Genomic DNA, 26,922 nt, shown 5'->3' on the forward strand with positions numbered 1-26,922 from the left:
TAATGAAATGTTCGCCTTTATCTCAACAGGGTTGGAAATCAAAAACACATCATCTATGCATGATGTACATCAGTGGTAATGCTTTGCATAAAGTAAGAAACTAAACATATGGGGGAACTTGAAAACTTTGTTTGCATTATTGATGAAGATGGTTTGCCCATTTAGGGATGGGCAATAAATGCTGGCCTCGCCAGCGACGCCCACATCCCATGAACGAATAAAAAAAGTTATTGATAGCCTATGATTCATCTCCAATTAATACAGGTTTTGGTTTCACATATAATTGTAAAGTCCAATTTTCACCAGGAATGTTTTCCCACACACTGGATGTCAGATTGACCCAAGGGCTAATCTTTCCTTGATTTTCTTTGGGCTGTTCTTTTCTTAGGCTGGCTGGAGATGACTTGCTTCAAGCTTTGTCGAGCCACCGTTAATCATCTTTCGGCTTAATTCCCTTCAAGCTTTTGGCTTGATTCCTTTTTTTGACCATGTTGTAATGTGTCTCATCTTCTCGGCCGTATCTTCAAGACCCCGCGAGATGATTTTCTCGGCGAATTGCTGTCGGATGTAGGAAGCTATGCAACTCAACCTGGGAGTTGGGTAGGAGCGAACTGAAAGGGAACTGTGATCTCAGGGCTGCGGCCACTGCGGTGCCTCGGTTCCCGACCCCTGGTGAGGTTTGATTAGGGAAGTGATGATCGGTCGGTCCAACTGATAGTCTGACAAGGCCTCCATCAGTGCAATCGCCGCCCCATGTCCCACTCTCGGCTCAGGACTTCCTCTAACTCCTCGTGTGTTTCAGTCTCAACTTCTTGCAGCTGTAGCCCCGGCCCAGGACACTCGACTCCGCGCTGTTGCTGAGTCGAAGAGTTTAAAGACCCAGCAGACAGTTTGGAGGCAGCAGCGGCAGGTTGAGTGTAGCAGCATTCTCAGCGTGGTCCGCCAGTCTTGTGCAGTTTGGGGTCTTTTCTAAAACTGGACAGCGTCTGCAATTAATGGTTACGGGAGGCAGGTATGATGGTAGAGGCAGGATGTGAAAGTTCTCCATATTTGCTAGCATCAGTGCCTACGAGATCAATCCTCAATTCTGGGAGATTCCTGGACAATTCTTCCCTTCATCATAAGGTCAGAAGTGGGGCTGTTCGCTTGTGATTGCAGAATGTTCAGTTCCATTCACAATTCCTCAGATAATGAAGTAGTCCATGCCCTCATGCAGCAAGACCTGGACAACATCCAGACTTGGGCTGATAAGTAGCAATTAATATTTGCACCACCCAACTTCAAGCATTGACCATCTCCAAGAGAGAACCCCTCCACCATCGGTGTACCATGGCTGCAGTGTACACTATCGACAGGATGCACTGCAGTAGGTTGTCAAGGCTTCTTCGGCAACGCTTCCCAAACCTGAGACCCACACCACCTAGAAGGACAAGGGCAGCAGATGCAATGGGAACACTATCACCTCTGAATTTTCCTTCAAGTCACACGCCATCCTGACTTGGATATATAATGCCGCTCCTTCATCGTCGCTGGGTCAAAATCCTGGAACCCCTTAGCTAACCACATTATGGGAGCACCGTCACCACAAGGACTTTGGCGGTTCAAGTAGAAGGCCCATCATCACCTTCTCAAGGGCAGCTAGGGATGGGCAATAAATGCCAGCCTTGCCAGCGATGCCCACTTCCAATGAATTAAAAAAATCTGGGAGGGTTGGCAATGCTACTTCAAACATACATACGAAGAAGTACAGAAAAAGACCACCTGGTTCAACTAGCATCTGGCATGGTGTAACATCTGCACATCATCAGCATTACCCCCCTCCCCCCCAAATATAGCCACAAAACCTCTGGGGAAAGGCCAAAAATAGCAAAAAAAAACCGTAGGCCAATTTAGGAAAAAAAACTCTGGGAAATTGCTCTCTAGCCCCTAAAAATGATCAAACAAGCTCTAGGAAACCATGGTGATTGGATGACACAACCCACAATCACCCACACATATGTAGATAATGTTTGCCACTCTCAGAAACTTGTCAAGCTCCCTTTTGAATGATCTGTCAGCTGGAGGAGCTCTATTTAAAGGGGCAGTCCTCCACTGACTGATGCTGCAACAAATAGAAAAAATTACAGCATGGAGCAGCCCAGGGGGAAGGCTGCTCCCAGTTTAATGATGCCTCACTCCAGGTATCAATACATGGGGTGAGGAGGAGGGGGAGGACAGAGATCTTCCCCCCAGTGGGCGGGAGGAAGCGGCCTGCCTCTGCCACCAGGAAGGCCTGGCTCGAGGTGGCAGAGGTCACCTGCACCACCAACATATCGCCCACCTGCATACAATGCAGGAGGCGCTCCAATGACCTCAGTAGGTCAGCCAAAGTGAGTACACTTACTCTTTCCCCTACACTCCGTCTGCCACACCACCGCCCCCACCCCACATCTCCTTCTGCACTGCCAACACTACTCTGTCACATCACCCCTCATACCCACTCAAACCTCATCCTCATCTTACCTGCACTTACTCACCTCGCCAGTACTCATCCCGCCACTACCACTCAACCCAATCCTCATACAATCTCATGGCTGTATCTCATACTCACCCTCTCGTGCATCTCTTTCACGGTCAGCCTCACTCAACCTGTCACTACCTGTGCTGCAGCCACAGGGCATATATCAGATATGTGCAGTAGGCAGTGTAAGGCAAACGTGTCGTGAGCATGAAGGGGATGCACAAGAGTGTTTGAGGGTTTGTCATGGTTGTTACTTATATTGAATTTCTGACCAACTCACATTACATACTATATTGGCACCACCACTGCCATGTTTTCGCAAATTTTGTCTGGTTTGCGCAATAATGCCCTTTCCTGAGGATCACTATGAAGACCCACAACTGATGCCACCCATTGTGTCACTGCAGAGTGGGTGTAGGTGTATTTGCAGGGCTCTTTTCTGCAGACAGCTGAGAGATGTTGGCGATGTCCCCGGTGGCACAGTGGAAGGATGCGGAGGAGAAGTTGTTGATGGCAGTGGTGACTTTGACAGCGACAGGTAAGATGATGATGCTCGGGCCAGCCAGGAGCAGCTTGGCATGGAGGAGGCTGCAGATGTCCACGACTACATGTCGAGTGACTCTGAGCCTCCATGTGCACGGCTGCTCAGAGAGGTCCAGGAAGCTGAGCCTCGGTCTGTGGACCCTGTGGCGAGGGTAGTGCCCTCTGCGACACATCTCTCCCTGCGGTAGCCCTCCCTCCTGCTGTACCGGTGGATGTGTCACAGCACTCTGTTGTGAAGCTCCATGTGTCAGAGGTGGACGGCGTGGATGGCGAGGCTGGTGATGCTGTTCGCCCTCCGAGGAGGTCATGACTGCAGCTACGGCGGCCCCCATCCGGAAGATGTACATCTGAGGGGGTCCGCAAGGTAGGTACATGTCTCTGGACCCCGGGGTAAGTGTGCAAGTTGGTGACTTTGATTGTCAGGAGGAGGGTGGTGGAGGCCAAACTTTGTCCCAAGTGACAGAGTGGCCTCCTGCAATGAGTGAGGGTCTCCCCCCCCCCCCAACCTGTCAAATGGACCTTTGCAGCTGCCACAAGCTGACAGCTGCAACACGTCCATTTGACCTGGGAGTGTTTCCCCCAGTGTGGGAAATAGTCCCAGTTTGCTTTAAAATCCCACCCCTCCTCACATAATCCCTTAATCAGGTCAGTTAATGACCTGAACAAGCAAAGTAAATAGCTTCAAGTGGTATCCCGCTGGCTTTAATTTCAGTGGGGGCTGCGCGCGCATGTCGGCGCGTCAGTGGGGAACCCGGAAGTGGGCGGGTTGGAGTCGGGCTCCCGACCCACTCCGGGATTCTCCGATTTTCAGAGCCCCCCCCGCCAGGAACGCACCCAATAGTGGGTGCTAAAATGACGCCCAATATGTTTTTCCAGCAACTCATTCTAATTCCAGCAGTTGGCGACTCTGCAAAGAAGTACCTCCAAGTGTTTACCCTAGTTCTAGGCTTTTGTAACTTACACGTATGTCCCTTGGCCCTCTCTAAATTATCTAGCCCAAATAGTCTCTTTACTCAGACTGCATCTAATCCTTTCATTATTTTAAATGCCTCAATCATATCTCCTCGAAGTCTACACTTTTCCAAAATAAAAGGCCCCAGATGTCTTAGTATGCCCTGCTAGCTGTGGGCCCTTAAACTCGGGATCAATTTAGTGGCCCTCCTCTGAACCTTTCCAAGGCCTCTATGTACAGTAATACCAGCAAGCTGCAAAGACCAATTGCGCATCCTGATGCACCTTGCCAGACGTGGCCATCTCAAAATCGTCTGCCTCAGGCGCCAAGCCGGCTCGCAGATGGGAGGGGCAAGGGTGGGCCGGCAGTGGCCCGCAATATTGCTGTGAAACCAGGAGGAGCGCTCCTGCTGTTCCTGACTCCACATTTAGATAAGTACAAAAATTTATATCTATCTTTTCATATGAAAACTCATGAAACTATACTGAATCAGAATTGCAAAAACTCAAATCACAGCAGGATCTTATCTGGTTACCAGTTTGGTTACATAAAAAATTGCTCAACTTGAGGCATTATCAACCTCACAGCCCAGAAACGGAGTAATTCATTTGATCCTGGGTCAAGTTTGGATTGATTCTCAGACTGGTCCAAGCCTAGGCTCACATTGCTTTCAGTGCATCCTCTTCAGAGCCTTCCAGTTGGTAACATCAACAGAGCAACCCAGCAGGTAGGAGACCCAAGCTGTTGGTCCTTTTTGGGGGAGAAAACTGATGTTTTTGAAAATAATTTTAATCTACTTTTCCCACTATAAAATGGAGCAATAATTTGAACAAAAAGTACTCCACTCGACCTTCCCTTCCCTTTAACCATTATTTGCTGAAGCAGGATAGTCGGAGCTAGTATTGGGAAATGGGAAATATGTGACTTGCCTATTGTTACCCCAGCATAATTTCTCCAAGTTTTCTGAGCCCCAGCAACTACTATGCTCTATTTTGTGAGACATTTTGCCATGTTACAGTTCACTTTACCTACACACCATTGTTATTTTAATTTTTAAAAAGTGACAGAAAACCTTAAATTTGAAGTTGAATCTCAAACCACTTAATAATAACCAAATTATAAAAATGCATTTAAACTAGGGATTTACAACAGTAAGATATTCAAATTTATTGTTGAAACCTTGATATATAATTAAATTTAATTGCACCTTAATATTCTGTCTTGTTTCTAAATTGCATGCCTGGGTTTGAAACTATATTAAAGAATATTTTATAATTTATGCAGGTACAGAAGCACTCAAGTTGCCTGCTCATTTTGATGAAAGGATTACCAAAGCAACATGGAGGAAGTCATCGGGTACATTGCGTGAAACTGATATACTGTGCACACTTGACAGCCGTTGGTCTGATATCAGTCACACCTGCAATGACATTGAATTTTCAGATGTAGTCATTCGTCTGTTCTTTCTGTAGCCTCTGTTATAATTATAATTGTAAATACTCTAATTTAGATTATTTTATTTTAGCCTGAAAATATGAATATAAATAAAGGTTTTAGAAGACACGTATTTGGCCGATGCAAATAACGGTACCGTTAGTTTCACATTTCAGTGATGTCGACTTCTCGACGTAGTTTGAGACAGCCATTCATTCAGGCATTATTACAATTTAGCAAAGTTAGTTACATTTTTTTTAACTGCTCGGAGTAAGAATATCTGAACACCATATTGTTGCAGTATGCCCGTCTGCTACACTCGGTACTTGTATGATGACGACCAGCTTCGAATCAGTTTTCAAAGGTTTTAATGAGCCGAATTGCCTTTTCATTTATCTTATTAGGACACTGCATTGGTCTGAGTGATGTTATTTGGAAGTCTTGTGAGCCAAATAAACCTGGTAATACTGCTTCGGGGGCAGTATTTAAGCTTAAGAGTGTCAAAAAATAAACTTTAAAATGTGAAAGTCCCTTGAATGTCTCTGGAATATCCCTCCTTAAACCTCTCCACCTCCCTCTTTTCCTTTAACACCTCCTTAAAATTCACCTCTTTGGCAAAATGTTGAATGAGCGAATTGCCACTTTTGTTTTTCTAACTGAATGAGTCCACACTTTACCTGTTGATCATGTCCCGAGGACTGCGCCCATAAACCATACTGCCTTTATGAAAGATGGCGACGCCCACTTCAAATTGGCACAGCCGTTGCCAATGATACGGAGCGCCATGCCCAGCGCGCATGCTCCGCCGCCTGCCTGTGTTTTGGTCACGTCAGGCGGAGAGTGAAAGAACGTGTTGAAAAATCTATCACCTCTCCGGGGCAGAGCGGTGAGGAGTATCAAGCACTGGGGAGCTGATGGATAATGGCGATTGGGGTCAGACGGTAAGGAGTACGGGCGGCGGCGGCGGCGGCAGAAGGGCTCGCGCCTGAGCTTTGACGCTTGCCTTGACTGAAGGTGCGCCCGGGCCGTAGGCGGAACTGGGAGTTCGTTTAATGGTTCAGTCGGAGCTGCTGCGTGGCGGCGACAGGGCGACCTCCCTCCCCCGCGATACGCACCATTCCCGGAGTGGACGTTAGCCCGCGTGTGGCTGTGGGTGCCGCTAACTGGCGCCCAGTAATGCTGACCCGAGCTGTTTTGGCTTCCGAACGGCTCGTTTCTGCCGTTGGTTCTTTGCCAAGCCTTGGGTTGCAGCCAATGTCAAGACATCAAGAGAGAACACATATTGGAAACAGATTGGAAAACGTAGGATGGCTTTATATTTCTCAGAGCGTCGCGCATATAACGAGTTACGTGTTTCCACCCCTAAGCTAAAGCAGTTATTTTTTTTGGCAAATGCAAGGATTAATTTTGATTTGCATCATGTACTACTGTTAATGTGGCTTCTGAACCCATTGCACATCTTCCCCACCCCCTCTCCTTTAGGGGCCTCGTTTAATATTAAAGTGAATGAAACACGTTATTGTATAAAGTGGGGCGTATGATTTGTTTTGATGTATTTACCTGAACGTTATTTGCCCTGCTATTTCTATTTTTTTTGCATAATCCGATTTCATGTATGCTAGTTAAACAAATACAGGACACTGCATATGTATAGAAGTCTTGCGAGCCAAATAAGCCGGGCAATACTATATACTTCGGGAGCAACATTTAAGCTCAGGTGTGAAAAATAAACTTTAAAATGTGAAATTCCATTCAACGCTTGAATCTAGAGAATGAGTAATTTATTTGAATTTGGTACGTCCCATGGTGACGGGGCTTCAACATTAGTCGTTTTCTTTGTTCTTGGAAGGTCGGTTTGCACAGCGGTACTCATATTGGTGTGGATGTGTTTTTTTTCTTAGGGATAGAATAAATGAAACATATTCAATAAGATTTCAGTTTTACTTAAATTAGATAAAGATAATTAAACTTTACTGTCACAATGTAATACGGACAAAGCATTTTGTGGGATAACCGTTCACGTTCTAGTTTTATTTTTCTCTTATTTCAGATGGCTGATCCAGTCACTCTTAATGTCGGAGGACACTTGTATTCAACGTCAATCTCCACACTAACTAGATACCCAGACTCCATGTTAGGAGTCATGTTCAGGGGAGATTTCCCCACTGCCAAAGACTCCCAAGGAAACTACTTCATTGATAGAGATGGACCTCTTTTCAGATACATCTTGAATTTTTTAAGGACTGCAGATCTGACATTACCTCATGGCTTCAAAGAAATTGACCTCCTTAGAAAAGAAGCTGATTTTTATCAGATAGAGCCTTTGATTCAGTGTCTGAATGACCCGAAGCCCCTTTACCCATTAGATACCTTTGAGGAGGTGTTGGAACTGTCTAGCACCCGCAAACTTTCCAAATATTCCAATCCAGTAGCTGTTATAATAACACAACTGACGATCACTACTAAAGTGCACTCATTGCTGGAGGGTATTTCAAACTATTTCACAAAATGGAATAAACACATGATGGATACCAGGGACTTTCAGGTGTCCTTCACATTTGGACCCTGTGATTATCACCAGGAGGTGTCTCTTCGCGTTCATCTGATGGAGTACATCGCAAAGCAGGGTTTCACCATCAGAATGACAAGGGTACATCACATGAGCGAGAGAGCAAATGAGAACACTGTGGAACACAACTGGACCTTTTGTAGATTGGCACGGAAAACTGAAGACTGACCTTTCTTACGATGCTAAATGATGTAACTACATAAATGAACAGTAATGTATCACTGTGGCAAAATTTAATTGAATACCCAGGTAACCATGTACTGATGCAAGTTCTACAACTCTTCTATTGTAAAGTTTTTTGTATAATAGCAAAATCTTCCTAAACATACTGTAACTAAATGATGCTGTTGAAATGAGGTATTAAGATGTATATTCCTTTAATATTGAAGTTTTATTAACTTTTTAACAATACCTGCTAGATTTTGAAGTTTTCTTCTAAAAGAAAATACATTAAATAGATGTACCTTTTACTTGTTTATTCTCTCCATGTACTTATGAAATAAAGTTAGAATATATATTAAATATGTCTGTGCATGTTTTTTGCTGTATTAATGAAGGTTTTTTATTTATAAATCTTACCTACCCAACATTTTTTTAAGTCGATCAATAAAGGGTGTTGGTCCAGATTAATATATGGTTGCTAATGTACATGTGGCTGCCTTGGTGCATGTATTGTTATATAAGCTGATTTTTAAAAAAAAATCATGCCAATTTAATCTGGGAGATTGCAAGTTTAACAATTACTTATGATCTTTGCAAAATTCTCAATTTTAGAGCACGCGAGTAGTTAATCTCTCACTCCAATGGGAAATCAAATTATATTCTACGTTTTTTTTAAGTTCAGCCATTAAGAGTCTAGTAATTGAATGTTCCAACAATACTAGCAGTAGAAATAATTGCACAACATTTAATGGAGAATGTGTCTTTATAGTCCTATTGGGGTTGATGTTCCTGCAACAACAGCAATACAGAGAAATGGTTACTTGAGTTTTTTTTGCATTGCTTAACCAAACTGCTACTGTGTGTTGAGGTTTACTGCGTCCTTTATCCCTACTTGCACTATATAACCGAGCAGGGCTATTCTAGCTAGTTTTGTGCTTATATATATTATACAGCAATTGGGCATTTTTGTAGTAATCAGCTAACATAATTATATACATGAACAGTTTCAGTGTACTTTTAAGTATGGTAAAGATGCTGAACAAAGATTGAGAACAAAAGTGCAATTTTACTCACCATGGCATACTGTAAACTGCCATTTATTACTTTTAATCAGGGTGTAGGTGAAGCAGTATTACTGGAAGCAGCAGCTTACATTATGCCAGGGCCACTTCCAGACTGATCAGAGTCCTTCAGCTGGGTATTTGGAACTGAATGGGATTCACACGAAGAAACAGTAAGTGTGCTCAGGGTGGCATATTGTCAATTATCTTTGAAACAGAGTTCAGCTGTTATAAAATTGAGTTGACATTTTAATTCCTTACATTAACTAAATAGAGTTAATAAAATAATTTTGTCTTTATACCATGCCAGCTCTATCGCACCTCTGAGTTTAGGCTATGAGGTTTTGAATTTCTAGCGTGCAATCCAGTTAGTCCCTGTCACACAGTTACCTTGTGCACAAGGAATCAGCTCCCCTTAAGTGTTGGCAGGGCATTTTGATCAGCAATCTGCCATATGTTGTCAGGATATTAGAATTTCAACTAAAGTGAAACTTTGAGTAAATCCATTGGAGACAATGAGATTTGTCGTCTTTTCAATCTGCAAACTTACATACGTTAATTTTCAAAAAGCCCAGCACCTGTGGAACTATAACCCAGCATAAATTACAGATTGTGGGTGAGAAGGTTTGGGGGGGGGGGGGGGGGGCAGGGGAAGAGAGAAATGAGACCACACCTGAAATGTTATAACATTTGATAACTGAAGATTTTTGCTGGCAATGGGAAAAAAATAACAAATACAGTGTTAAAGCAGCTCCCTGGGTTAATTTAATAGCTGGTAACAGCTGAAACATTTAAATAAACAAGTGCAAGAAGGCTGACAGCAAAATATCTAGATCTGGAAGATGTTTTGCAATAGTTGTAAGCATGAATAAGATACAAGTTTTTAAGAAAATGCAATTAAATCTGTTTATTGTATCAATTTTGTTTTCAGTAAATTATCAGTTCATGTAATTGAAAAGTCTACTCATTAGAAATTTCATTAAAAAATTCAATTAAAATTTAGTTCAAAACACCTGACTTTGTGCATTATACTTGCATTTTTTATGAATCAATCTAGTTGTTACTGGTCACAATGGCCAGCTTATTTATGGTGTTAACGTAGCTTTAATCACAAAGCTGCAGCAAAACAAAAACATCCAGAACATGTCACAGCTTGGACTGTGCTGATTGAAAGCGCGTCTTCAGGTATTTCTCATAAGCAAGGTTTACCTGTATAAATAAAAACCCAGTAAACTATTAGCTTCCAAATGTTGACAATGCAAAGAGTAAATTTAAAAAAAACTACATCTTTGATATGAAATCATATATATAATTTAAATGCAAATACTATTCATTTAATTGAAATACACATTCTAAGAAGCAAAATCTTTCAACATATGAAACTTATTTACACCATTGAACGTGTAACAATTTTGATTACATTCATGAAAGTCCATTATCAGAGCTGAGCACCATACAGAGTGGTAATATCACTCTCATCTAAGTCTGAACTACAAATATTTCTAATATCCACTTAAATGAAAACATGCCACAAACAACTGAAGCATAACATACTTTGATCCATTAGAGGGGATTCCATGATCTGGCGTTTGGAGCATTGCACACGTCTTGCGAAATTGTGGGTGCACTTCTGAGCACCAATGCTCACTGCTAGCGCCGGATTGCCGAATCATTGCATGTATTACGTGACTGGACAATATACCTTGAGACTAAGCGATTGCTTTATGTTTTGAAAACAAAGTTTTCCAAACCTGAAGTGGGACAAAGTAGGATTGATCTGTTCTGACCAATCCTATCTACCATGCATCATCATTTGATGCTTTGATTTCATTTATATTTGTGCAAATAAAATATAATTATCCATGAGTGTGGAGGAGAATGCAAGAAAATTACAGAAGGAAAATATGGTCTCATCAGCAATGGGGAAGTCAGTCAGAAGGATTTGAATCACTTCTTATGTTAATAAGTGTTAGCCTTGGCTCAGTGGTAGTACTCAACTCTGAGACAGAAGATCATGGATTCAAGCCCCACTCTGGGGCTTGAGCACATAATCTAGGTTGACACTTTAGTGCAGTACTGAGGAAGTACTGCATTGTTGGAGGTGCCATATTTCAGATGAGACATTAAACCCAGGCCCTGTGGATGTAAAAGATCCCATGATACTATTTGAAGAAGAGTAGGGGAGTTCTCCTGATGTCCGAGCCAACATCTATCCCTTAACCAAAACCAACCAAAACAGATTAACTAATCATTTATCTCATTTCTGTTTGTGGGTCCTTGCTGTGCACAAATTGGCTGCTGCATGTACCTACAAAACAACAAGGACTATGCTTCAAAAATAATTAATTGCCTTTAAAGTGCTTTTAGGACATCCCAAGCACGTGAAAGACACTATGTAAATGCACGATCTTTCTCTTTCATGCTGATCTGGAAAATAGGAATCAGCATGTCATGTTGACTGCAAGATTGATGTCTGAACTCGAGTCCAAGGGATGCTCTGCTAGCATGAGGGGAGAAGGGGAAAATGGACTGGCTGGTGTGCATTCAAACTTGCCAACCCACACACCTGTACAGTACTATACAAAAGTATTTGAGTCCACCAGCAGCACAAACTGAATATTTGGATGCATGCTGCCTGCAAAAAATGAAAGGGGAAATTGCAGGAAGTATGTGTAGAAAGCGTTGGCCCGAGTGTGTTTTGTTCTTTTTCACAGTGCTATTTTTAACAAGATAAATTTGTTGCTTTTGCCTAAAAGAAATTAACAAATTAGTTCTTCAGAAGTTTGCAAATAAACTTGGTAATAGATAATAAAAAGTGCTTCACTCAATATTTCCAGCAATGAAGTAAGCTTCTCCTTCATCAGCATACAGGCCATTACCTTCACTGCATAGTTGCATTTCAGAAAGCATAAAGCACCAGCAGGAGGGGAGGGGAGGAGAAGAGAAAGAAGCGGATTCCTCTGCAGCAAGATTGTAAACATGTTCTGTCTGAGCACGTTGATGATTTCGCTACAGTTACTGCGCAACAGAAATCTTCTTCCAAGGTGACATCACTGGAAATGTTATATGTACAATGGTTATTCCAACAAATGAAGTTGAGGAGTACCTTTGCATTTGTGGGGGCTTTCTGAGCCCATTCGAAGAGGCGTTCATAAGCATGGCCATCATAGTTACCAATAGCAGAAGTCAGCTGTTGGTCAGGATAGTCAAAAGCATCCACTATTGAGACAGCATCTTTCCTAAAACAGCGACATTAGCATATTAATAATGAAGCTTATTTAGATGCTGGTCTTTCAGGCTTATTTATTCATGCAACAGATGAGGTATCATAGAAAGTTATGGCACAGGAGGCCATTCGGCTCATCATGTCCGTGCTGACCGAAAAAGAGCTATCCAGCTTAATCCCACTTTCTAGTATTTGGTCCGTAGCCCTGTAGGTTATGGCATTTCAAGTGCTCATCCAAGTACTTTTTAAATGAGTTGAGGGTTCTACCTCTACCACCCTTTCAGGCAGTGAGTTCCAGACCCCCACCACCCTCTGGGTGAAAATATTTCTCCTCAGCTCCCCTCTAATCCTTCTACCAATTACTTTAAATCAATGCTCCCTGGTCACTGACCCCTCTGCTAAGGGAAATAGATCCTCCCTATCCACTCTATCGAGTCCCGTCATAATTTTATATACCTCAATTAAATCTCCCCTCAGCCTCCTTTGTTCCAAAGAAAGCAACCCCAGCCTATCTAAACTTTTCTCATAGCTAAAATTCTCCAGTCCTGGCAACATCCTTGTAAATCTCCTCTGTACTCTCTCTAATGCAATCTCATCTTTCCTGTAATGTGGTGACCAGAACTGTATGCAGTACTCAAGCTGTGGCCTAACCTATGTTTTATACATTTCTAGCATAACCTCCCTGCTCTTATATTCTATTGCAAACAATTTTACAACACCAAGTTATAGTCCAGCAATTTTATTTTAAATTCACAAGCTTTCGGAGGCTTCCTCCTTCGTCAGGTAAATGTTCAGGAGCTCCTTGAAGCCTACGCATTTATACATATAGAACAATACATGGTGTTTACAGACTGCCCCTGCAACTGCCCGTTGCCAAGGCAATCACCGTGTTCAGACAGAGAGGTGTCACCTGCAGAACCCCCGAATACACATTCAACAAAAAAACAAACAGGAAAAAAAAGAGAGAGGCAGAGACATCCGGAAGGCAGAGAAAGCCAGCAAATGACCCATTATATTAAAAACAGATAACATTTGTTCGCTGGTGGGGTAACGTGTAGCGTGACATGAACCCAAGATCCCGGTTGAGGCCGTCCTCATGGGTGCGGAACTTGGCTATCAATTTCTGCTCGACGATTTTGCGTTGTCGTGTGTCTCGAAGGCCGCCTTGGAGTACGCTTACCCGAAGGTCAGTGGATGAATGTCCATGACTGCTGAAGTGTTCCCCGACTGGGAGGGAACCCTCCTGTTTGGCGATTGTTGCGCGGTGTCCGTTCATCCGTTGTCGCAGCGTCTGCATGGTCTCGCCAATGTACCATGCTCTGGGGCATCCTTTCCTGCAACGTATGAGGTAGACAACGTTGGCCGAGTCACAGGAGTATGAACCATGCACCTGGTGGGTGGTGTCCTCTCGTGTGATGGTGGTATCTGTGTCGATGATCTGGCATGTCTTGCAGAGGTTACCGTGGCAGGGTTGTGTGGTGTCGTGGACGCTGTTCTCTTGAAAGCTAGGTAATTTGCTGCGAACGATGGTCTGTTTGAGGTTGGGTGGCTGTTTAAAGGCGAGTAGTGGAGGTGTGGGGATGGCCATAGCGAGGTGTTTGTCCTCATTGATGACATGTTGAAGGCTGCGGAGAACATGGCGTAGTTTCTCCGCTCCGGGGAAGTACTGGACGACAAAGGGTACTCTGTTGGTTGCGTCCCGTGTTGGTCTCCTGAGGAGGTCTATGCGATTTTTTGCTGTGGCCCGTCGGAACTGTCGATCGATGAGTCGAGCGTCATATCCCGTTCTTACTAGGGCGTCTTTCAGCGTCTGTAGGTGTCCATCGCGTTCCTCCTCGTCTGAGCAGACCCTGTGTATTCGCAGGGCCTGTCCATAGGGGATGGCCTCTTTGACGTGGTTAGGGTGGAAGCTGGAAAAGTGGAGCATCGTGAGGTTGTCCGTGGGCTTGCGGTAGAGTGAGGTGCTGAGGTGCCCGTCTTTGATGGAGATTCGTGTGTCCAAGAAAGAAACTGATTCTGAGGAGTAGTCCATGGTGAGCTTGATGGTGGGATGGAACTTGTTGATGTTATCGTGTAGTCTCTTTAGTGATTCCTTGCCGTGGGTCCATAGAAAGAAAATGTCGTCGATGTATCTGGTGTATAGTGTTGGTTGGAGGTCTTGTGCAGTGAAGAAGTCCTGCTCGAACTTGTGCATGAAAATGTTGGCGTATTGGGGTGCGAATTTGGTCCCCATGGCTGTTCCGTGTGTTTGGGTAAAGAACTGGTTATCAAAGGTGAAGACATTGTGATTCAGGATGAAGCGGATGAGTTGTAGGATGGCTTCCGGAGATTGGCTGTTGTTGGTGTTGAGTATTGATGCTGTCGCAGCGATGCCGTCATCGTGGGGGATACTGGTGTATAGTGCCGAGACGTCCATCGTGGTGAGAAGTGTTCCTGGTTCAACTGGTCCGTGGGTACTGAGTTTTTGTAGGAAGTCTGTAGTGTCGCGACAGAAGCTGGGGGTTCCCTGTACGATGGGTTTCAGGATGCCCTCGATGTATCCAGAGAGGTTCTCACACAGGGTTCCGTTGCCTGATACGATGGGACGTCCGGGTGTGTTGGCTTTGTGTATCTTTGGGAGGCAGTAGAAGTCTCCCACGCGGGGATTACGTGGGATGAGAGTGCGTAGGATGCTTTGAAGGTCTGGATCGAAGGTCTTGATCAGTTTGTTGAGCTGGTGGGTGTGTTCTTTGGTCGGATCTTATATTCTATGCCTTGGCTAATAAAGGAAAGTATCCGTATGCCTTTTTAACCACCTTATCTAACTGTCCTGCTACCTTCAGGGATCTGTGGACATGCCCTTTGTCCCTCTACACCTTTCAGTATCCTCCCATTTATTGTGTACTCCTGTGCTTGTTTGCCCTCCCCAAATGCATTACCTCACACTTCTCTGGATTAAATTCCATTTGCCACTTTTCTACCTACCTGACCAGTCCATTGATATCTTCCTGCAGTCTACAGCTTTCCTCCTCACTATCAACCACACGGCCAATTTTTGTATCATCTGCAAACTTCTTGATCAAGCGCCCACATTCAAGTCCAAATCATTAATTTGTACCATAAAAAGCAAGAGACCTAGAACTGAGCCTTGTGGGACCCCACTGGAAACAGCCTTCTAGTCGCAAAAACACCATTACCCTTTGCTTCCAGCCACTGAGCCAATTTTGGATTAGTAATAGTAGCTAAAAATACAACGGTTTAGATCTTATTCTTTCCGTTCTGTGCCATGTAGGGAAAAAGTTCTGGTTAAATACCGAATTTAATTTTGCCTTCTGCAAAGCTGCTACTTTTGTGTTACAATCACTTTGACACCAAGAATGTTATAGTAACAGAGTGAGAGAGTTGTATCCAACATAAGGGTATCGCTTTAAGAGGTTGTTGACCTTTGACTGCCTTTAACAACTCCCAGCCTGTGAGTATAAAAGGCTGCGGGAATGATTCAGTTGGAAAGGAAGGATCTCTGGACGAGTTTGAGTTTGAAAAAAAAACCTGCGAAGGATAAATGGTGCACTGGAAAGTACTACCTGTCCCTATCTAGTGCATTGTACAATGCAAAGACTGAATATGGGTGACTAATTCACATGGAGAAGCTTGGAGAGGAAGGGACTCATTGAGTTCAGTGAGAGAGAAACTGTGAGGAACAAGTGGTAAGCTGGAAAGTACTACCTGTCCCTGTCTGGTACATTGTAAAATGCAAAGACTGAATGTAGGTGATGCAGAAGGACCTAAGATAATACCTGTGACTATCTGGTTCGATGCTGAAAGTAAAGATCCATTGGGAATAAACTAAACTGGTTTTGATACCATAGTCTGTGTGTTTTTTTTGTTCATGGGATGCGGGCGTCACTGGCAAGGCCAGCATTTATTACCTATCCCTAATTGCCCTTGAGAAGGTGGTGATGAGCCGCCTTCTTGAACCGCTGCAGTCCGTGTGGTGAAAGTTCTCCCACAGTGCTGTTAGGTAGGGAGTTCCAGGACTTTGACCCAGCGACGATGAAGAAACAGCAATATATTTCCGAGTCGATGGTGTGTGACTTGGAGGGGATCGTGCAGGTGTTGTTCCCATGTGCTTGCTGCCCTTGTCCTTCTAGGTGGTAGATGTCGCGGGTTTGGGAGGTGCTGTCGAAGAAGCCTTGGCGAGTTGCTGCAGTGCATCCTGTGGATGGTACACACTGCAGCCACGGTGCGCCGGTGGTGAAGGGAGTGAACGTTTAGGGTGCCAATCAAGCGGGCTTCTTTGTCCTGGATGGTGTCAAACTTCTTGAGTGTTGTTGGAGCTGCACTCATCCAGGCAAGTGGAGTGTATTCCATCACATTCCTGACTTGTGCCTTGTAGATGATGGAAAGGCTTTGGGGAGACGGGAGGTGAGTCACTCACCACAGAATACTCAGCCTCCGACCTGCTCTTGTAGCCACAGTATTTATGTGGCTGGTCCAGTTAAGTTTCTGGTCAATGGTGAACCCCAGATGTTGATAGTGGGGGATTCAGCGATGGTAATGCCATTGAATGTCAAGGGGAGGTGGTTAGAGTCTCTCTTGTTGGAGATGGTCATTGCCTGGCACTTGTCTGGTGTGAATATTACTTGCCACTTATCAGCCCAAGCTTGGATGTTGTCCAGGTCTTGCTGCATGCAGGCTCGGGCTGCTTCATTATCTGAGGGGTTGCGAATGGAACTGGACACTGTGCAGTCATCAGCGAACATCCCCATTTCTGACCTGTACAGCTTCTTCTCATCAGTGCCTTCATTGAACGTCTTCTGATTGATGATGGTGTCAATGGCAATACCAGTTTTGCCAGTCTGTCTGTCACCAATGATAAGCTCTCGCTGTCCACGGCCGATGGGTACTAGACTGTCTACGGCCTTAATGCCAGTCTGCATGGGCTCATGCACTGAGATCATGGGGATAATACCAGGGGCTTTCAGTCCCACGCGTCTACGGCTCCAAGTGGACCCTTTCCGTCAATGGCATTACCCAAAACATCTACAACACGTCCAAGTAGCTCCTCTCCTACAGGGACATCCACAATGGCACCAGTTCTCTTCACAATGATGGAGGGAAGGTATCTAATTGACTCCTGGGTCAGTAACGGCCTGTTACAGTGATGAATGTTTTTAAAAGAGTTATATATACTTACTGACATTTTTAATTGAAAATGCTAGTTTTATTACGAATACCGATAGATGTCAAAGTGGTATTGCTTACAACAGTCAGAAACCTGAAGTGCTGTTTCTAATGCTTACCACGTAAGTAGTTCACCCATTGCTGTAATACAGAAAATTTACTGAACAATTTGCTCTAGTTTTTTCTTTCTGGAATTAGTCTGCTGATATTTTGCTTTTCTGTTTTAGAGTTGTGTCCTAGAAGGTCACTACATTACTTTCTGTAGTAGACATGAAGTTCAACTGCAGCTAAAGTCTTTGGCTTTTAAAGAAACTTTACTAATACAACTATAATAAGATTCCAACTAATTTTGGCTTTGGACCAAAGAGTCCAGTTTTCAAGTGGGCTGTCTGGAAATTTCTAACTTACAAACTGGACAATTTTTATTATAGAAATCCACTTCATTTTCACATCTTATGATATCAATTACTAAAGGTTCTCAATGAATTTTCATCAAAAGCAAACATCAGAACTGAATCAATGATACTATTTCCTGTCGTACCACAGTTCTGTACTTGGCAAAGGTTGTAATCTTAACTACACATGAATGAAAATCAAACACAAGCAGCAAATCGGTCAGCATGTTCTAAGACAGGAGGTGATGTAAAGGTACATTTTGGATACTGTTTTGAAAAATAAATCTCATCAGTCGTATTCAAAAATGGGTAATTGCTTGCAGTTTATGATAATAAAAATCTACTCTGCAATGGGTAGTGGCTTTTTACTTCATCTAGTTATGAACTGAAGCTGACCAAATGCACCAGTTTGATTCACACAAATCCAGACATGTACAAATATTTTTCCTCATTTCATTGCATTTGTGTACAAATAAATCACTTTACCGGAGAAGAGCTAGAAGATCCAGTTGACAAGCGGTCATCAAGTCCAGTTGCCTTCCAGTCATATAGCCATCGTGTAGGAAATCCCCAGCATCGACCAGAATGCCAGTCAATGCATACAGGTCACACAGCATTTTGAGCACTCGTTGGATTTCAGGCTCGTGCTTTAATCCCTCCAGTGTCTCAACAAAGTTCTTCACAACTATGTATTGGCAGTGAGCCTGAAAAAGCAAAGAAAACATTTAAAAGATCAAACAGAAACTTTATAAGCCCAACAGAAGTCAGTGGAATGCACACCTACCTGCCTGAAAAGGTTTCTTCCCAAATGTACTGGCTGAGGTTATGAAATTAAATGAACTAATGTTATGCTTGTATCTAATTTACTGCATAGTGGAGTCAGTAGGGAGAGTGGAAATGGAGTATTGCCAAAGCATTATTTTGGCTGAACTAGTTCTGTCACTATTCAACCTCTTACCACTGCACAGAACCAGGGAATGTAGTCACAATTCAACAGAGAGGAAAGGGATACAAGGTTTGACACAAAGACAGAAAAGAGATGACTATGCATTGATGTGGAGATGCCGGTGATGGACTGGGATTTGACAATTGTAAACAATTTTACAACACCAAGTTATAGTCCAGCAATTTTATTTTAAATTCACAAGCTTTCGGAGGCTTCCTCCTTCCTCAGGTGAATGTTGTGGAATGCATTGAGTGGGTGGATTTTGTACAAGACAAGTTAGATGAGCTGAATTAATTTTCTTGTTCTTACCTACATATGTTTTACCTCAAAGCTTTCTCAAACTGATATCAGATCAATATAAAATGTAATAAGAGAAATGATGTTGAGTCTGATGCCATAATGTGTTGCTGTATGACAAAATATCATTGATTTGGAAATTTGTAAGGTCTACATCAACACCACCTATGTTATCAGCAAGTAAATCATTCATAAATATGTACTGTTGAAACTTCACACACCATTTCATCTGCTTATAGAACTCCCTCCCAGTGTCATTAGCTGGAATCCCATCGTTTGCGTGAAATCTAAATGTACATTTAACTGTTATTTGCTGACCGAATCATTGTTGCAGCACGCGTTCACGCTTTGGAAAATCTGAGACTTTCCCTCTCGTACCCCAATACAATTTTTTCAAGTCTTTTTCTCCCAGGGTGAAATCATTTGTGATGACCCATCATTGTTAAAGCTGTTCCTGGCTATAATTGGTTATTCCACCATAAATGCAAGAAAGTTTGGTGATTCAGAGGAAATGTAACTGCAAGATAATAATGGATGGATTGATGTTTATTACATGAACAATGAAATGAGAACCTATAAACTATAATCTTACAATGGCAGCCCTTGCTTGCTGCACAGAAGTGCTATTCCAGGCATCATATTGCTCGACTCCAGACTGAAGCAGAGACTGCAACTCGATTCCAGCATTCGTAATCAGCCTGAACGAGATAGAATATCACAAAAAGCTTAAAAGACAGCTTAATCAGTTTCAAAATGGCTCTTCAATTGAGCTATTACTCAGTGTATTGTAGAGGTTATGGTATTGTTATATCACAACGTTTATTCTGCACTACTAAATTATACTATATTGACATTTAAGTTTTTGCATTTAAATTATTTGAGGAAGCAATCGGAGTGGCTGACACAGAATAATACCGAATAGATATGTCTTAGTTGGATCTAATAATCACAATTAAACAAGTGGAATACAAGATTTTAGGCAGATGAAAGTGACGATCCGGATTCTTTCCCCTCAGTCTGGTTCAGTAAAATCTGAAGTCGAGTACATTTTAAAGTTCATCACAACTTTAATAGCAGGGTTCTTAGTCTGCAGCATTGATTTGGACTCCTGATAGAGTCCCTCTATGCTGGCAGAGCAAGAACAAGAAACATACAGAAATCCACACGTTTTCATACAAATCAATAGGGTTGGAACATACTTAACGAGGGTCAACACCAATCATAAGCTGGGCATAGGTTGCCATGCGAGGTTACATTATTTCCGGCCAATCATAAATCGTCCATGTGCTGATCATGTTGCTGTTAGACATCAAAGGGGATACTTCCTCACCTTCCAACTTGGAATGTTCTTCCCTGTCCCTTATCTCCCAACCTGGAATGTCTTTCAACTTTGGCTAAGCTCGTTACCTATATTGATCTGCCATAAACATGGAGACATTCAGACCAGTCCTTGAATCACATCAAAGACTCTACATTGCTAAGACCATGCAAACCTGCTGACTACGCAAACTAATGGCCCAGCAGGAGGCCAGGCCACCTGTACCAATCTCAGTTACTAACTAATTAACCCTTTCTAACCATTTTGCATTCTGCTTCTTTGCCACGTAGGTATTTTAATATTTTACCGAAAACTGACCACGTAGGGATTCTCAAAAGAACACAGAATGGTGCTCAAACTCTCTACAATAAAAACTGGTAGGTTAATTATGTGATTATAATAAATTTCAATCATGTTTCCTTCATAACATTATCCTAAAATATGGAGATTGGTGTTATTTCCTATTAGTCCACTGAAGATTAAATTTCAATAATATTAATTATAATTTTTTAGTAAGGGTGTCATAATGTATTAATGGCAGGGGGTGTTCCCATTATCAACCATGTCCATCACTCAAATCACCTCAATGCAGAACAACACTCAGTAAAAATTAAAACTGCTATATAACAGTACTGCAGTAGTAATAATAATAAATAAATTATAAAAGTTGGGCATGGGGAATCTTCATGTTGCACAAATCTTTTCTGGCCATTCTTAGAATCATAGAATCATAGAAGTTTACAACATGGAAACAGGCCCTTCGGCCCAACATGTCCATGTCGCCCAGTTTATACCACTAAGCTAGTCCCAATTGCCTGCACTTGGCCCATATCCCTCTATACCCATCTTACCCTTGTAACTGCCCAAATGCTTTTTAAAAGACAAAATTGTATCCGCCTCCACTACTGCCTCTGGCAGCTCATTCCAGACATTCACCACCCTTTGAGTGAAAAAATTGCCCCTCTGGACCCTTTTGTATCTCTCCCCTCTCACCTTAAATCTATGTCCCCTTGGTATAGACTCCCCTACCTTTGGGAAAAGATTTTGACTATCTACCTTATCTATGCCCCTCATTATTTTATAGACTTCTATAAGATCACCCCTAAACCTCCTACTCTCCAGGGAAAAAAGTCTTAGTCTATCCAACCTCTCCCTATAAGTCAAACCATCAAGTCCCGGTAGCATCCTAGTAAATCTTTTCTGCACTCTTTCTAGTTTAATAATATCCTTTCTATAATAGGGTGACCAGAACTGTACACAGTATTCCAAGTGTGGCCTTACTAATGTCTTGTACAACTTCAACAAGACATCCCAACTTCTTTGCACCACTTCCAGGCTTGAAAGTTTCTTAGAATCATAGAACCTAACAGCACAGAAAGAAGCCATTTAGCACGTCATGCCTGTGCTGGCTCTTTGAAAGTGCTGTCCAATTTAGTCCTACACCCCAGCTTTTTCCCCCACAATCCTGCAAATTAGTTCTCTTCAAGTACATGTCCAATTGCCTTTTGAAAATTCCTATGGAATCCGATTCTAGCTTCCTTTCAGGTAATGTGTTCCAGATCTTAAACAACCCTCTGTGAAAAGATTTCTCATTTCCCCTCTAGCTCTTCTGCCAATTAAATCTATGACCTCTGGCTACCAGCCCACTTGCCAAAGGGAACAGTTTCTCCATACCTGCACTATCAAAACCCCTCAATTTTGAATAACTCTATTAGATCTCCCCTTAACTTTCTCTGCTCTGAGAACAATCCCCAGCTTCTCCAATCGCCACATATCTGAAGTCCCTCATCCCTGATATCATCCTGGTAAACCTCCTCTGTATCCTCTCGAAGACCTTGATATCCTTCCTAAAGTGTGGTGCCCAGAATTGTACACAATACTCCAGCTGAGGCCTAACCAGTGATTTGTAAAGGTTTAGCATAACGTCCTTGTTTTGTATTCAATGCCCCTATTCACCAAGCCAAATATCCCATATGCTTTCTTCACCACCGTATCAACTTGGGCCAAGTGCAGGCAACTGGGACTAGCGTAGTGGTATAAACTGGGCGACACGGACATGTTGGGCCTGTTTCCATGTTGTAAACTTCTAACTTGCCCTGTAAACTTCTAACTTGCCCTGTCACCTTCAAAGATTTGTGAATTATGCACCCCTAGGTCCCCCTGCTCTTGTTCCCCCCTCAAAATAGTACCATTTAGATTATACTGTCTCTCCATGTTGTTCCTCCCAAAGTGCATCACTTCACACATATCCGCATTAAATTGCACCTGCCATGTGTCTGCCCATTTCATCAGGCTGTCTATGTCCTCCTGAAGTCTGCTACTATCCTGCTCACAATTAACTATCTTGTACCTTGGTGATCAAAACTGAATACATTATTCAAGATATGACCTGATCTGAGTCTTGTATGTCTGAGGCAATCATGCTGAAGCCTTGTATTCTACAGATTTGGTAATATAATTCAGCATTGTGTTTACTCTGATTGCTGCTCTACAATAATTGGATGTGGCCAGTGCTGAGCCTGATATCACCGCATGATAACTCTTAAGTTCTTCCCTGGCTAGCCATTCAATAAGTTTAGGGAGATTTTCCATTTCCATTATTTTAATGGACGGAAAATCACGAACAGTGGGTGCACCGTTTCCCAATTTTCACTGGGAAAACTGAAGTAGAAAATCTACTCAAATGTGCCATACCTTTCATTTATATATATATTCAATTTCATCAGCCAGAGTTCTGCCCAATGGCAAATGTTACAAGACCTTTTAGAATTCCTTAGCTGCTTTGTCAAACTCTGCTGTCTTATAGTTTACCTTTAAGTCTGCTTATTTGACCAATTAATGTAGAATGACCTGAATTTTTCAGGGTAGCTACAAATTTGATAATTTTGTAACAAAAGAACAAGTATTAAGTAGATTAGACACTTCAGGTAGATGTCCGGTCCTGACCATGATGTTACATTAGTTGGGACAAGTGATTTTGTGTCCAATTATGAACATTTCCCAGTGGTTATTAGATTTTATAGATCCCAGAAGACATCTTGTTTAGATCACCCTAATCATCTAATGGATCATTAGCACATTGCCCCCATCGTCTCTCAGCATTGTGTATCTGCTTCCAATATCCGTGGTAACAGACCTGTACTCTATCATTATGGACTAGTTTGTTTTCCTGTTAACCACTGTCCACTATTTTGTTTCTCTTCCAATTTTGACTTAGATTGGTCCAACAGATTCTCATTCTTCTTGATGTTGCTTAGCCTTCTCACTTCCTGTTCCAACTGAAGCACTCTTCCCTTTTAAGTTCTCCTGAACCCTCAACTTAATACACATAAAGGTCACCAAAATTATGCCCTTTTTGATGAATCCTATCTCTATCAATCCCCATATGTTTCCAGCTACTTGTTTGTTACCATTGGCCCTCTACATTCCACATAAGGTAGTTTTTCAGGTCTTAAGGCCAGTGGTGCAGGAATAAAACAGGCATTGAGAGACCAAAAAATGTGGCTAAGATACATAGTAAGATCTATGCCAATTGCAGTTGACCCCAAGAGCCTTTCAGATCCACCTAAAGTGGTCTTGCCAAAAATGAGTCGTAACTTCAGTTAAATATCATGCATCTAAATGAATGCCTAGCACCATTTTCCACCTGCCGAGGCCAGGATTGAACTGGGATCTCACTTCTTCCATTTGGAATGGGCATAAGGGAAGCTCTATGATTGATGGAGCTTTTAAAGGATCTTAACTTTTTAAAAGTTTTTTTTTGTTTTGAAGTATATTTTAATTCAGGCTTTTCATTAATTAGTAATAAATACTAATTCATGAAACGTTTGAGTTTTTTTTCATTCCCCTAAAAGCATGTGGAATACAAATTAGCTGGTTATCTGCCAATTTAGAAATACTTTAATTAAAACATTTAAAATACTTTAACAAAATAGGAACAGCTGAAATAAGGACATGAAAAGAGAGCTGGTACAATCCAAGCTTTCGCAGTTGCTCAGTACACTATAAGTCATTTAGTGAGAAGTTCCTACTAATCAATAAGTCAAGTCCAAATTAGTGATGAAGATTGGTTTTGAATTGCCCCAATTTCAAGGTTAAAGTGGTACGAGATGAAATAAGAGCTACCAGAGAAATCCACAGGCACAAGGGCCAGACTAGCTGCACCTGCCATACACTCTAAAACACCCACTTGGCAGTGACTATGAGGATCTGGCTCGGCAGGCTGTGTCAGCACAAGACAATTGCAGATCTATGGCATCTACTGCAAGGACACCCACAACTCTCCTGCACCACTATCGCCATCATCTCTTCCTTTTTTTCCTCACCATCTCCTACAAGTAAACTACACTGCTGTTGCCTTGGAGGGTGCCCTGGAGTGGCAAACAGGCAGCCTTCCTTGCACCCACCTCTTGCAGTTGTCATCAAACATAAGATTTGGGTACTATGCTGCTCCATTTAGCCACAGACTCCATTTCTTGCCTCCACAGTTATTGTGCCAGTCATCGGATTTTGCTAATCATTTTTGCCCAAAAATTCTTTGAAAATTCTAACAACAAAATGTGTGCCCCATATTCAGTAACTTACCTTTAAATAGCCACCTCCCTTTTAATTTTCCCTGAAGCTCTTCAGGGTTGCTGGTGTGCACAACTGCCTGCCTCCTAAAGTGGGCCAGGGGTTCACCTACATGTTTAATTAGAGCCTAGCCCAAGAAATTGGGATATAAAACATGCCAAAATATTGGACAAAGAAATGTCATTTAAACACTTAAGCTTTTACCTGATAATATATGGAACAAGAATTTCTAGTCTTATAACATTTTGGGAATTTCTTTCTGTGAATACTGGGTCCATCTTAAAAGAAATCTAACGTCCAAAAAGTCCTTTTATAAAGCTTTCATCCCAATTTCCTGGCTTGGCTGAGGTTTTGCTTTCTGCTCTGTTCATTCTTGGGTTTCACTGATGAATTTCAATCCCACAACAGCATTGTTACTGACCTTTGTGCCCTGTGCTTGTATGCCTCTGTATATATGAATGGCTTGAGGTAATCAGTTTTCTCCTTTGCAGAACAATGAAGAGAGATGGGGTCAGACAGGTAAGACACAGACTGGGGCAAAGGCTGACCACAATCTACTCTAGTAAGGCACTTCATTAGAAACCTAAAATGGAGGAAAAAAAATTACATCGATTCTAGCAGGTCAAAAATCAAGCTTGAGCGGGTAATTTTATGAGTCCAAGCTACCAGAGGGGAGCATCATCCAGCGGCTTCATGGAACTTGTAAATTTACCCAGATAATTGACAACGGAGCTATTTGGCCCAGATTTCCAAAGTTACTATTTTACTAAACTGTTATGCAGTATTATCTTTCCTTATTTAATATATTGGGCCAGATTTTGCTGTAAAAATAACGGCGAGGCTAACAACACTCCAAAAGCTGCGCAATAACAGCATCTCGTTGTCTGACTCACCATTCAAATGAATTGAACAGCGTGAAGTTCCTGCACTGACGTCATAGGTACGAACTAAACTCGCCAGTTTAGTTAGGGCTTATCCATTCCAGTGTAAGCACACTTTTAATGTCATGGTACATCTTAATTACTGCCAAACAACCTCTCTGCACTGAAAATTAACTTTTACAAGCGTGGAATCTCATTCCTTCAGCTTTTAATTATTGTTCGACATTTTAAAAAAAATAATTTAAATTTAAAAAATTCGTTTTTCTTTTTCTCATCTGTCTCAATCCAATATTTCTTTCCCTGTTTTAATTTCGCTTACTTACCTGATTTGACGTTGAATTCACTATTCTAACTTACACTTCCTACTTCTGTCTCTGTGCTGCTCATTAACGATTCTTCAATCTGGCTGGTTAAGGAAACACACAACTGTTTGCCCTGTTCACACAGGTCTCAGATGCCCTGTAGAGGGCGCCGCACTGAATGGCTCTCCAACTTGGAGTAACTTGCTGTGCAAAAGCTCAAAATCTATGGGCAAGTGCAAGTCTAACGGACGGCTGGCGCTGTTCGTTCACTGCTCACAGCAAAATCCGGCCCATTGTATTTCAGTTTTATATATGATATATATTTTTTAAAAAACAAGGCATAGCTTCTTTTATTTATACCCTTTTTAAGTTCCTCAGTTCCTTCTTCTGGTTGCCATTCTATGGCTGAGAGATTGGACAGATAACCTACTTCCATGCCTCCAAAGTACCACACTATAACCAACTACTAAAAAGATGCTGAAGTGGTCCAGCCTGACTCAGCTGATTTCACTTATTCCCTGTAGGGATGTTCCTGACCTTACTCAGCACCCCTCTGTCAATCTGTCATTGTGAACATGTACCCTACCACCAGAAATCCTAA

General features: G+C 42.3%; 2 protein-coding genes and 1 long non-coding RNA gene across 5 annotated transcripts in view; 1 reads left to right on the plus strand and 2 right to left on the minus strand.

Annotated features, from left to right (window-relative positions):
- LOC137334217 (uncharacterized) lies at nt 1-6,241 on the minus strand. The gene is made up of 2 exons (XR_010966099.1): nt 6,107-6,241; nt 1-1,420 (listed from the first exon to the last, which is right to left on the minus strand). It is a non-coding gene; the product is annotated as an uncharacterized lncRNA (long non-coding RNA).
- Nucleotides 6,213-8,502, plus strand: kctd6a (potassium channel tetramerization domain containing 6a). 2 transcript variants are annotated; one of them, XM_067998820.1, is made up of 2 exons: nt 6,213-6,370; nt 7,480-8,501. In XM_067998820.1, the coding sequence occupies exons 1-2, from the start codon at nt 6,344-6,346 to the stop codon at nt 8,164-8,166; spliced, it is 714 nt and encodes a 237-aa protein (XP_067854921.1). In that variant the 5' UTR covers nt 6,213-6,343; the 3' UTR covers nt 8,167-8,501. The 2 variants fall into 2 exon arrangements, with proteins under 2 accessions (XP_067854921.1, XP_067854920.1); XM_067998819.1 differs by lacking the exon at nt 6,213-6,370 and adding an exon at nt 6,382-6,731 and having other exon boundaries at nt 7,480-8,502.
- Nucleotides 8,503-10,113: 1,611 nt separating this feature from the next.
- Nucleotides 10,114-26,922, minus strand: part of LOC137334215 (peroxisomal acyl-coenzyme A oxidase 2-like) — a 55,182-nt gene continuing 38,373 nt past the window's right edge. For both annotated transcript variants that reach the window (XM_067998817.1, XM_067998818.1), the window contains exons 10-14: nt 25,560-25,721; nt 19,841-19,946; nt 18,492-18,709; nt 12,328-12,460; nt 10,114-10,430 (exon numbers count right to left, since the gene is read on the minus strand). In XM_067998817.1, the coding sequence (XP_067854918.1) occupies nt 10,368-10,430; nt 12,328-12,460; nt 18,492-18,709; nt 19,841-19,946; nt 25,560-25,721 (682 nt within the window). In that variant the 3' untranslated portion in view covers nt 10,114-10,367. The remainder of the gene's footprint in view (nt 10,431-12,327; nt 12,461-18,491; nt 18,710-19,840; nt 19,947-25,559; nt 25,722-26,922) is intronic.

This window comes from Heptranchias perlo, chromosome 17 (assembly GCF_035084215.1).
Source record: "Heptranchias perlo isolate sHepPer1 chromosome 17, sHepPer1.hap1, whole genome shotgun sequence".
NCBI classification, from domain to species: domain Eukaryota; kingdom Metazoa; phylum Chordata; class Chondrichthyes; order Hexanchiformes; family Hexanchidae; genus Heptranchias; species Heptranchias perlo.